This window comes from Microtus ochrogaster, chromosome 10, assembly GCF_000317375.1.
Source record: "Microtus ochrogaster isolate Prairie Vole_2 chromosome 10, MicOch1.0, whole genome shotgun sequence".
Taxonomy (NCBI): Eukaryota; Metazoa; Chordata; class Mammalia; order Rodentia; family Cricetidae; genus Microtus; species Microtus ochrogaster.
The window spans coordinates 19137737-19150202 of record NC_022016.1 but is presented as its reverse complement, the minus strand read 5'-3'; the positions used below and the strand labels follow the sequence as shown (position 1 = coordinate 19150202).

Here is a 12466-nt window from a genome sequence, read left to right as displayed (position 1 = left end):
ATTCCATACTTTCTTCATCCATTCTTCCATTGAAGGGCATCTAGGTTGTTTCCAGGTTCTGGCTATTACAAACAATGCTGCTATGAACATCGTAGAACATATACTTTTGTTGTATGATGAGGCCAAAAAAAATTACAGATTTTTGAATAGTTATTCTTGGAATGCTTTGATATATTTATAATAAGTATAATACATCCACATTTTACTTAAGATATGAGGTGATTTTGACCTCCTCCAGTGCTTTGTTTGGACATTGTGAGGTGCCTTTCCATAGCAAGTTCATTCTGAAATGTCATAGTACACAAAGATATTATTCATTCATTCTTTTTCTTTTTTGAGACAGGATCTCACCAGGTTGCCATGGCTTGTCTGCAACTGCCAGTCATCTGTCCACCTGCCTCTGCCTACTGAGTGCAGGGATTAAGGGCATATGCAGCCATTCCTAGCTCATTGTCTTTAACGTACTCCATGAAACAATATCCTCTTTAGGGTTTGGGTGGGATCTTTTAACCCCTTTAAATAATGCCAATTGAGAGGATTACTTCCATTCTCATGGAAACTCGGTGCCTTGTAATAGTCACAAGAGTCCTCGAGATTGCTAATGGGCTTGTTTTTTTTGAACTGGCCACTCAACTTCCTGGGGACTTCATGTTTCATCTCTATTGTAATTGAGCTAATTGAGACTTAAAGGCATCAGTGATAGGTATATGAATTCTATTGGAGTTTTCTTTTAGTAGTACTTTAAAATGAACATGTCTATTACAATCTGGTATAAGGCTCAGGAATACTAGATAGCACACACTATGTATTTATCACTCAGATCGTTTTACATAATGTACGTTTGTAGAAGATAACTTCCACATTGTAGCTTATTAGTGAATTTGAACAAATATTTAAAATGTATTATCAGTCTCTGAATTGTATTTTGAGACTCACTTTGAAATGTTCCAGTAGCATTTTAACAGCTTTTTACAGTAATATGACTTGCTATTGTTAAAATGTTTATTACTTAATGCTTGTGGGAGCCATTCCATGATCAGGCCCCTCCATTGTTGCTGTGATTCTAGCTCAAACGCAGTTACTCTTTGGTTTGTGCATCTTAGCTAGACAACCACAGAGCTGCATTTATGAAAAACCATCTATTAGTTTAATATGAAGTACAATAACCAAATTCTTTGCATCATAAAATAGTATGTATTTGCTTATGTAACTATTTAAAGTTAAATGTTTTGTTGATTGTTGCCTTTGTTCTTTAGTTGATGGCATGTGGTAGCGCCCAGTGCCAGCGGCCTCTGCTGTGTGCGCTCTGTCTTATTGTTGTGTTGCTGTCTCGATGCAGCTTTCAGTGGTTGGGAGTAGGAAAGACACATGCTGGAAGCAGGACGGACAGAGAAGGTGCGGCTGTGCCTTTAGCTGAAGTAGTGACAGTGATGTGTGATAGGGTACCATAACGGCTGGTCTTATTTTGTTCCTAGATAGATGCACCGGATGCTGAATCAGCAGCTGAGTCAAGATTTGAGACTCAGTTCTCTCCTGATGATGACAGTGTCTACTCTACCCAAGCCTCCGTTTTGTCTCTCCATGATAGTGCCTGTAGTGATGGCATGAGCTACAGCCCCTCCCTTCCATCATCTCCTCCCAAGGTACAACAGAATATCAATGCATTTTGGAGAAAAGTCTGTGCGTAACCTTTGGAGGTCAGCGTTTCTCAGAATTGTAGGAGTAGCATGTCTTAGTCAGTGTTCTGCTGCTGTGAGGAGACACCATGACCAAGATAACTTAAAACAAGGAAGCATCTCATTGTGAGCTTGCTTATAGTTTCAGAGGGTAAGTTCATTATGGCAGGAGCACGGCAGCAAGCAGGGAGGCAGGACGCTGGAGTGATTGCTAAGAGCTTATATTTTATCCTCCAACAAGAGCCAGGTACATGTTAAGATGGACCTAGAGTGACCTTTTGAAACCTCAGAGTCCACCCCCAATGATACATCTCCTCCAACAAGGCCACACCTCCTCATCCTTCTAGACAGTCCAGCAACTGGGGACCGATATACAGACTATGGGAGCCGTTCTCACTCAGACCATCACATAAGCATATTAATGATGTCAGGTCTCTCCAGTCAGAGACACAGCAGGGCAGAGTAGTTTCACTGTGTTTTTAATTGTTTAGATTAGTAGTGAATAGTTCTGATGTTTGCTAGACAGACTGATAGCAACAGAGTCAGATTTTTTTTTTAAGGTTTTCATGCTATATTTCTCAAATTAGGCTTTTAGTAGTATGTTTGCAAAAATTAGAATAATTTTGTTTTTAGTATTTTTTTAAAAACTAACTTTTAAGCAAAAGGATATTGTAAGTTTTTTTATCATAGTTTAACAGTACTAGCTCATTTATGCTTAGTGTACTCATTAATGTAAAGTGATGTCAAAGAATACTCTACATAGATATGGCAGTAGAAGGCAGGGTATGTTGATGTCAGTGGATGTTATTGGAGGGCACAGTCACTGCATGACACATCTGTTGTCCTTGTTCTAAATGGGTTATTAGTGTTAATGCTAATATTCTATTAATTTCCTTGGTGGCATATCATGTAATGTTCAAAAGTAATATTTTAACATCTGTGCAAACTTATAAGTACATATTGGCATGTTGGTACATATTTTAATTTGGATTTTCTGATTCCTAGAGATTGTGTTTTCCTATATTTTAGTCATTATTTTTTACTTATCTCTGCATCTATTTCAGTCATTTTTATTTTATATTGTCTGCTGGTTCTATTGATTTTTTAGAATGTCCAAGAGTTCATTTATAAATCTGTTATACATAAACACACACACACACACACACACACACACACACACACACGCACACACACATATATATACACACATTATGAATATCTGTATTTTGGGTAGAGAAAACCTAAAATATGTGCATGTGGTACTTTCCATCTTCAGGGCACAAGTTACTGCCAAGAAAACCAGGCTATGGGGGGGCTCTGCTCTCTCTGATCTATCTGTTGTGTACAGTAGTGACTGACAATAGAACAGAGCATCCTGGCAGACAGTTCGTATGTGCACACAATTTCTCTTCTGTGTTGGAAATATACAGTAAACGAACATGAAGAAACAGACACTTGACAACATTTTTTCTTAACGTGATATCGGTGCTTTCTGCTACATTGAATTCAGTGGGAAAGGACCTCATTTATGAGTAGGTTGGGGAACAGGATCCCTTAGGTCTGGCTTTGTTTCCTTTCTTTTCTGATTATCAACTGGTTTTGGCTAGGGTGCTGGCATAGCATTTTGTGTTATGTCTAAAGTGCACCTGTTACCCTTGCCCATGCCACAGGGCACCCTGCTTGAATCGGTTTGCAAGGTATGAGCTTTAGTGAACTGCCCCTCCTCGCCTGCACACTTGAGGTCCCTGGCTGCAACCTGTCTGGACCATGTTCATTCTTGACTGGCCTCAGGCCTGCAAGCTTGTTTCATATCCTGGTGGGATCTCCCAGTACTTAGCATTGCACACTGTGCCTTGCCAGAGGGACAGATTGCATTGTTTAATGTAGTAATTATTACTTAAAGGGACGACACAGTCTGCATACCGAGAAGCATACATTTTACAGGGCAAACGCTGGCTATATCCAGCACAACATATTGACTTGCTGAAGTCTGTTTGCCTTGTTTTTTTTCCTAAGCAGTTTACTCTTTTGTTGAATCAAAGTTTGGCAAGCTGGCCTGACGACTGAAATGTTTAAACTAAAAACCAACAAATAAAACATTAATGGGGGCGTTTAAACCTCCTGTGGGCTTTCAGTTTCCTTAGTTAAGTACTGCAACGCTGGTGTTTTCTTGTGTTTTGCTTTTGTTTTTGTCTATGAATTTTAGAACCTAGAGTTCTACTAGGAAGAAATTATAAAACTGAAATAAATTATATGATCTGTCCTCCCTGTTTGCATTAAGTTCATCCTAATGGGTTTGTTAAGGAATTCAGAATCGACCTTTTTTGATAAAATGTAAGCTTACCTCAAGACTTTTCAGTGACTAGCAAGAGCCCATTAGCATCTACGGCTGTTTAAGCATATGCGGCTATGTACTGTGTATGACTGTGTCTCACATATGGGTGTTTAACAAGTACCAAGATGCCCAAGTACAGATTTCTCAGAACGGTGAAGTAGAACGCTAGGCCCTTAGTGTTGCCTCCCATTTTTCACTTAATATGTAGAGACTGTAAGCAGAGCTCACGTCTGTGGAGACAGCTCTTTACAATTTGGTGGTGTAAGCCACTGGGACTTAAAAAGCCTGACCTTGGAGCATGTGCTCGCTCTTGGGGAAGCCTTGAGCTTCAGAGAAGAGTTTTGTGCAGCAGGCTAGCAGCCGTGAGCTGCTGCCTCTGTTCACAGAAGTCTCTGTTTTGGAGGGTGTGTGTGTGTGTGTTCTATCTTAACTTTATTCATTAATACTTACAGATTTAAATTATCCACTCCTGTGTCATATGAATTACAGGCAGTTTATTAAAATACTCATTTCATCCAAGCATGGTGGTGGGGTGGGGGTATTCAGGCCTATGCCCCAGAATCCAGCCAGTGGAGACTTCAGCAGGAGGATTTAGAGTTCTAGGCAAGGAAAGATTTACATAGTGAGTTCCTGTCTCAAAAGACCCAGGAAATAAAAATAAATAAAAGGTGCGTTTTAGTATCAATTAGCCGTAGCCATTGAACATTTTTTCCCTTTTTTTGTTGTTGTTTTAGATTTTAATTTTGGGGGTTAATTTGAGAAAACTAATTTATTATTGCTTTAAAGACTTGGCAAAATTCTCCAAAATTGAATGTTAGGTAATGTTTGTTTAAAGGCTCAACATAGTTTCCAAAGAAATCCTTGCTGTAAAATAGTGACCTAAGAAAACAATTGGTAAAGATTAATGGCCATGTGCTATGCCCCCTGCAGTCTATTCTGTTACAAGCACATTCTCAGGCTGTCACCAGGGATGAAATTGTCTGTCATGACTGACAGCTAGCTCTCCAGGAAATGTTGTATGTTCTAGTACAGGGTGAAGTTGTGTTGGTTAAGATAAACCTTCCTTTTCACTTAACACAGCAAACACAACTAATGTATTCCATCCTAATAAAAAGCAGCCCAGACATCCTACATTCTCTAGCGTATGACCCTGCTGCATATATGGTTGCATCTGTTCTGGGTGGTTTCAGAGAATGGTATGTGATTGAAAACTCTCTGAAGTGCTTGAACCAACATGCGGCAGAATAACCGCGAATGATCATGGGAGGAACTGCTGGCCATTGTGAAGGAAAGATGTTGCCCTTAGCATGCTAAGAACCATATGAAAATAGTAAAGAGGAGTGTACTTTAATCAGAAAGTGGGTATGATGATATCTTGTTTCTGCTGTAGCAAATAAAGATTGCCTGAAGATCAGAATGCAAAGCTAGCCACACTAGTTAGCTATAGAGACCAGGCAGTGGTGGCACATATCTTTAATCCCAACACTTGAGAGACAGAGGCAGAGTGATCTCTGTGAGTTCAAGGCCACCCTGCCCTACACAAAATTGATCCAGTCTAAAAGAGAAACAGAGTCAGGTGATGGTGGCTCACACCTTTAATCCCAGTTCTTGGGAGTCACACACTTTTAATCCTAGCACTAGGGAGGTGGAGACAGGAAGGTATAAAGCTAGGCAGAGAGAGGAATATAAGGCAGAAAGAGACAGAAATTCCAGACATTCAGTGTGAGAATTCCTAGAGACAGGATCATCCATTAGGTATGAAGAAGAGGTAAGAACTAGTGGCTGGTTGCTCTGCTTCTCTGATTTTTCAGCATTAACCCCTATATTTGACTCTGAGTTTTTAATTTTAAGACCAATTAGAATTCATTTAACAAATGGGTGAATGACAGTAAGTATGGCATTTGGGACTGTAAAGTACAAAAGGAATTCTCTGTTACATTGGTACTGCAGCTGGTCAAAAGCTGCATTTGAGCAATCTGTATTCATCATTATCCAGAAAAGTAGTGTGGTAATGAGTAACCTTCAGTCTTGAATTAAACTTATGAAATACAGCTTTTTATTTATATTTGGTCTTTTTAATTTCTCATTTCTCTCCATTATTCCTAAGAACAAGAATATATCAAGTATTAGTATGGATTTTTGAAAGACTTCATTTAAGATACCAAGAAGCATTGGTAAATGGTAGGATTATTTTGAACATAGGGCAAGAGGAAAAAATGTTTTACTTTTAGATTCTTATGATGTTTAAAGATAAAACAGTGGGCTATTCAGCACCTATAAGCTTCTGCAGTAGGCGTGTGTTATCTGCCTTGTTGATTAGCTATTCCCTTTCAGTGTCTCTGCCACTTCCCATGAATAATGCATGGACATTTTTGTCATACAATTTCCAGTAAACCTCAGCTAACAAGGGTGGATAGACTGCTTTTTCTGATGAAAAGCAGTTTTGATTATGTTTCTTTGAGGCATGAGTGAGATGATTTTCCAATCATTATTGTAATTAATTTAGTAATCCTGAAACTTACCAATCCTTTGGTAAGTATTTTATTTATTTGTAAGAATAAAATAACTGAAATTTGGATCTAGCAGCCAACAGCCCATCTAGATTGTGGGGTGTTGAGGCGGGCTTCTTCCCATTCTTTGTTCCTAAGGGTACTAATGATGTTAGACACTTCTGTGAAACCACTGTATCTATTCTCTGTGCTGAGCATATCTGATGATTGAGAAAAATGATACCTTAAATTGAAGGCAGGAAGCACAATGGGCTGTTTCAAATAGTTACGCTCATAACAAAAAGGAAGAGAGCTACATCTGAAGTAGACTCTAGATGTCTAAAATGTCAAACAGTTGTTTGTAAAGTAGAAGAAGAATGCTAGAAGATGTCACCCTTCCTCTGTGTGGGATTGTGAGAAGTACATAAAGCTCAGAATTCCCCAAATGACAAATTTGGTTATGTCAAAAACTTTGTGATGATAAAATATTAGGTATGCATATTTAGATTCTGGAAACTGCTTTCAGCTCAGACTTCACATCCTGAAAAGAACAAGTGACTGCACCTGGTGAGAGTTGCAGGGAGGGGTGTGGAGCGAGTGTTTGCCTGAGGTGCACAGGTTTAGCTGTGCTGGTCGTCAGGGGAATGCATGGGAAAATGCTGCCCAGAACCCTTCTTCCAGATCTTATTTCCAAGCAAATACAGGGTTTGCAAGAGTAGTTCCATAGGTACCTCAGTGTCTCCTGCAAGAGAAGACTGGGATACATGAGCAGTGGCTCACCTGATTCAAGCTTGGTCGGCAGTATGACATTGTGTTACATAAACAACTGTTCTGGCAGAGGTCTGTTGGGCACTTTCTATTATGTCAAGCCTGTTTATAACTCTCCTTGTTCCCCTCAAAAGTCTTGGGTTAGGATCTATTATTTTCCCACATTGAAATAGGTGAGAGGAGCAGAGTAGAAAATGATAAGTTTAGATTTTGCCAAAACTTAAACTAATTGTTAACCAGTGTCTGAACTGAAGCTTCGAGAGTTACAAGCCACCATTGCCTATCAGCAGTATTTTGCTCATAAGGAAGGTGGAGTGGACTTTAAATACTGACATCAAGATATAAAGACAATGGAGAAAAGTGCAAATACCACTTAATGATGGTTCTTTAAGTATTAACTCCATATGCAAGTATATATACATACTTACTGGAATATTTTGCAAATACATAAAAATGGGTCGATCAATATCTGATTCCAGATATATGTCCTGGAGACATAAATGGACAAAGGAGTCTCATGTACAGACTTCCTTAGTATTCTCTGTCCATAAGCAGTATACATAAACCTTTCATGTGTGAATGTATTCTTAAGACCTTTGCACGTTAAAAGTATTGAAGAGTGCTATGGATGTTGTTCCATGGCACGGTGCTTGCATAGTGTGTACAAAGTCCTGGGTTTAACCCCCAGTATTGTAAGAAAGAAAACAAAAATGTTGATAAGGGAATCTAAGGGAAACATACTTATTAACAGCAGTCTCTAAAGCAGATGCTTGCCCCAAGGGTGTAAATGCTAAAATATGTCTGTTGTGAGGAGACATGTACATTCGTATAGGTCTGGAGAATTTTATATATACAGATTGCTAATGATAGAAAATAAATTAGAACGTAGGCTTTGGAGCTCTGATTTAGTATTGCTTGTTTGGTCTTACAGAACATGCAGATTTTCCTGCAATAATCTGAATTTCAAGGCTCTTTATTCTTCTGCACAAATACCAATAGTTACCTGTAAATTACTTGCTTCTGGAGGGTTTTGGGATTCCAAATTTATGGCTGTCATACTTGCTACTCTCAATGTATAGCCACTTCCAGCATGTGTGATTTGGGAATATGACCTGTTTGCTTTTCTTTGTAGCTTTAACTTGGAATTGCTTTGTTTGTAGCTAGAACTAAATATTGTAACTAAATTATCTTATGTTCAACCTATTCGACAAGTGGAACTAGTAGGACATGAGATACAATATTTGTAAGAGATATAATGTAACACCTCTATGAAATTAAAAACCATGCAGGAAGAATGCTTAGTGAAGAAAAATGAGTGTTTTATTTTTCACTAACTAATAATTCTCTAAAAATAATAAATTTAGATAACTCTTAAGTCTCAGGTTTAATGAGTGTTTTTCTGTTTGTTCTCAGGATGTGACTGGCAGTTCTGACCCAGGCCTTGGTGTTCCTTTGTCCCTGGAAGAACTCTACACGCAGAACCTCATGCAGAGACAGCAGGCTGCCTCTCCTCCCATGAGCATGGCAGCTACTTCTGGTTTCACCCTCGGTGACTACACACCTGCAAATGCTGTTGAACAAAACTATGAGTGTGCAAACACAGTAGAATGGGCTCCTTCACAGTTACCAAGTGGCCTGTGCACCACAGAGCTTGCCCCTGCTCCGCCTCCTGTAGCCCAAAAGGTACCATCCTGCAGCCAGCATATGGTGTTGTCACTTGATAGATGATGGGGGAGGGGAGAGAGAAAATTGCATCCTGAGCCTCTTCTAGTGTGGGTTCAGTGCTTGTCTGACTCAGGTCACCTATGAACTTGATCGATTGTAGGTTCTTGCTAAAGCACTCATGGGGAACGTGTGTAATGTTGAAATGACCACTCCAAAGTCTAATTTTCTTTCCATGTGACTTTCTTTTGTCTTTCTTTTGGGGTTCCGAGTATTTACCTGAACAGAGATCTCTGGCTTCTGATGTTGAGTCTGTCCAACCACGAAGTATGTCCTATGAAGCTTTTGAGAGGACAGTTACTATAGCCAAAGGCAGCTCCAGTCTGGGTAAGTTGCACCTCGGCCTGCAAGAGGACAATTGATTTCAACATCATTTTATCTGCAGAGAATGGATGCTAGAAATGCTCTTGCTTCTTTTTATGTGCTCATTCTTTTTTTTCTGAAATGAGAACAGGTTTGTTTATTTCATACTGTTTACATCCCTTATTTTCTTATTTCCAAGTATTCAGAACTCCCATTTACAATCTAGTAAAAGCTATATGAATTGTGTGTGTGTGTATGTGTGTGTGAAGTAGCAAATCAAAAAAGGAATTCTTAGAAAATGAGAAGTCAGCAATTGGAATTCTAAGATCTTTGGGAAAGTAAATTATTACTTTCTTTGAATATTGCTAGTTATGCGAGAGTCAGATTGTATTTAATTTCTTTCATTCACTGATAGAAAACTAAAGACTGCCAGGAGTGCCACTTCCAAAATATAAATGCAGGTTATTCATAGTCTCCATTTGTCTGCACACAGAACCTGTGGTGGAGGTAGCTCTCTGCTGCTCCTAACAGGTTTGCCTGCTTCTCAATCACAAATCCTTCTACATGGACCCAGACTTTTTGAGGAGCTGAATCCCTGGTGCCAGTAGGCAGAGCTGCTGGGACAGAGCTGCACACCTGTTCCCACACCGAGAGAGGCAGCCTTTCTGTGCTTGGAACTGATGGAGGACCATCCATCAGAACCTCAAATGCCCAAATGTAGCCTAATAGTTAGCTCACATTGGAGACTGTCTTCCTACAGTGACCGACCAACAAACATCTTTACACAGCTATCTATGACTAGACCTCATTTCTGATGGAACTCAATTGAGTCTTGGAAGAGACATTAACAGAACCAACCCTCCCCCCAGACTCTTCTAGGTTTTGTTCTGTTTGGTGATACCTAGATACCTACCAATACCAGCTGATAGGAGAATTGTAGGACAGGCTGTGTTTTCCTGTACTGATTAATTGCATATAAAATAATGATAAAACAAAAAGGGAAAATGAAAAAAATTGCATATTAGTCATATGATTCTATTAATATTATTCATTAGATACATGTATTTCAAGTAGGATATATACAACTTATATCAGAAATGCATATGACATATAAATATAATCAATGTATACATTAAGTATTCATACTACATATGCAATAATGCATGTATATTAAATTCACTGATTGGCTTTGCCCCTGGGATCTTCCTCAACTTACTGATCTTAAGATAAGTTTTACAGACATCTGTTCAGTTCCAACTGCTCAGCAGAGCGTCTCGAGCCATGTGGCTCTGTGCTCACTTTGTAGGATGTTGGGAAGAGTTCTCAACAGGTTTTGTACCTCATATTTTGGGTTTGACAAATGTAAGATTTTCTCCTCATTGCAGAAGATTGGGATGCTGCTGCTTATTGTAGGTCTCCGAGAGAAGGTAATGGGATGCAGCATGATGATGTTTACAGAAATGCAGAAGCGTTTTTATTATCAAACAACTCATGATAGCGGGACCTCATTTAGAAAGCACCACGGAAATGTCTTTACTCCACCACCAAACAGTTGCTGTTCTCTTATCTCAGGCTCACTGCACAGAGACACCACAGTGTAGCTCCTCCCCTCCACACTCAGAGAGGGGATGAATCTCTCCTGGTTAAACTTTCACTGCTCTGTGTGTGAGCAGCATAGTGGATGTAATGCTTCAGTGCCTTTATAATGTCATATGGCGATCGGCCTCCTGCCTTAGGCCTATGTTTTTGCTCTAGTTACAAGTAAGTAAGCCATACAGTACTGTAGTAATAGGAGCGGTGGGTCTGCGTCCCCAGCACCCCGGCCGCCTGGCTAGCTTATGCCCCGAAATAACAACACACAAATTGTATTAATTTAAACACTGCTTGGTCCATTATATCTATCCTCTTCTCTGCTAACTCTTGCACCTGGACTAGCCCATTTCTAATAATCTGTGTAGCATCAGTCTTACCAGGAAAGATTCTAGCCTACATCCATCCTGGGTCGGAGCTTCATCGCATGTGCCTCAGAGAGCAGAGCTCTCGCGTCCGCCCGGGAGAGGGGAGCATGGCGTCTCTGAGCTCACTTCCTCTTCCTCCCAGCATTCTGTTCTGTTTACTCTTCCCACCTATGTTTTAACCTATCCGGGCCAAGCAGTTTCTTTATTGCTTAACCAATGAAATCAACAGATTGATATATGACACTCCCACATCACAGTACTTAAACTTTTGAAACTATTTTGCATGACTTGATGTCTCTAAATCGCAAGTGGCATACAACAGAAGTGCCCTTCTTTTTTAGACTAAATGCTATTCCATTGTAAGAAAACATTGCATTTTTTATTTTTTACTTATCTGCAGTATCTGTGTTTGAAGTGCTTTCATGTTAGCTTTTAAGCTTTGATTTGATGTGATGGAAAAATGCTATGAGTTAATTAAGATCTTGTTAAAAAACAATAATGGCTAAAAGTATCCTTATCATATTTGGAAATTCTTCTAAACTTCAGTTCCAATTAAAATACAAACTATCCCTTAATTGTGAATATGAAAGTAATGTTGATACAGGAAATCACAGCAAACTACAGTATAGCTTATCCCTATTAGAGCACAAGAGCCATTCAGCTGTGCTGTATTTATTTATTTGTAGTATTAGAAGTATTACTGCATCTTCACTCTAAGAATTAGGCTACACACCAACTGTAGTTTTTATAAGTTTAGGCCCTTGTTGTTTGATATCTTGCTACTCAGTAAGGTTCCTCTTACATGTGTGTCCAAGGTGAGGTCTATGGGCCACGTTTGGCTCTGTGCAGCTAAGTACTAAAGCATGATTAATAAAAACTCAGAGGCTGAAATTGGGGTTCAACCTGAAGACCTGAAAAGCAAAGCAACCAGCCATTGGCTGTTACCTCGACCTCAGTCCGAAATGGTGATCCTGCCTCCAGGAATCTCAGAATGAGACTGAGTTTGCAAGTTGTTCCCTCCCGTTTCATAATCCTCTCTAGGGCCGGGATTAAAGTTGTGCACCACTGTGAATAAAGGCATGCACTGTCCAGTTTCTATGGCTAACTAGTGTGGCTAATGAAATTAAAGGCATGGACTGCCTGGTTTCTTTGGCAAACTAGTGTGACTACTGGGATTATAGGTGTGTGTTACCATTGCCTGGTCTGTAAGTTTGA

General features: G+C 39.5%; 1 protein-coding gene across 10 annotated transcripts in view; it reads left to right on the top strand.

Annotated features, from left to right (window-relative positions):
- Positions 1-12466, top strand: part of Mpdz (multiple PDZ domain crumbs cell polarity complex component) — a 152510-nt gene that overhangs the window by 74926 nt on the left and 65118 nt on the right. For 6 of the 10 annotated variants that reach the window (XM_013348249.2, XM_026782210.1, XM_013348248.2 and 3 more), the window contains 3 exons: positions 1476-1643; positions 8682-8951; positions 9194-9317. In XM_013348249.2, the coding sequence (XP_013203703.1) occupies positions 1476-1643; positions 8682-8951; positions 9194-9317 (562 nt within the window). The remainder of the gene's footprint in view (positions 1-1475; positions 1644-8681; positions 8952-9193; positions 9318-12466) is intronic. The other 4 variants (XM_026782211.1, XM_026782209.1, XM_026782208.1 and 1 more) reach the window with 2 other exon arrangements.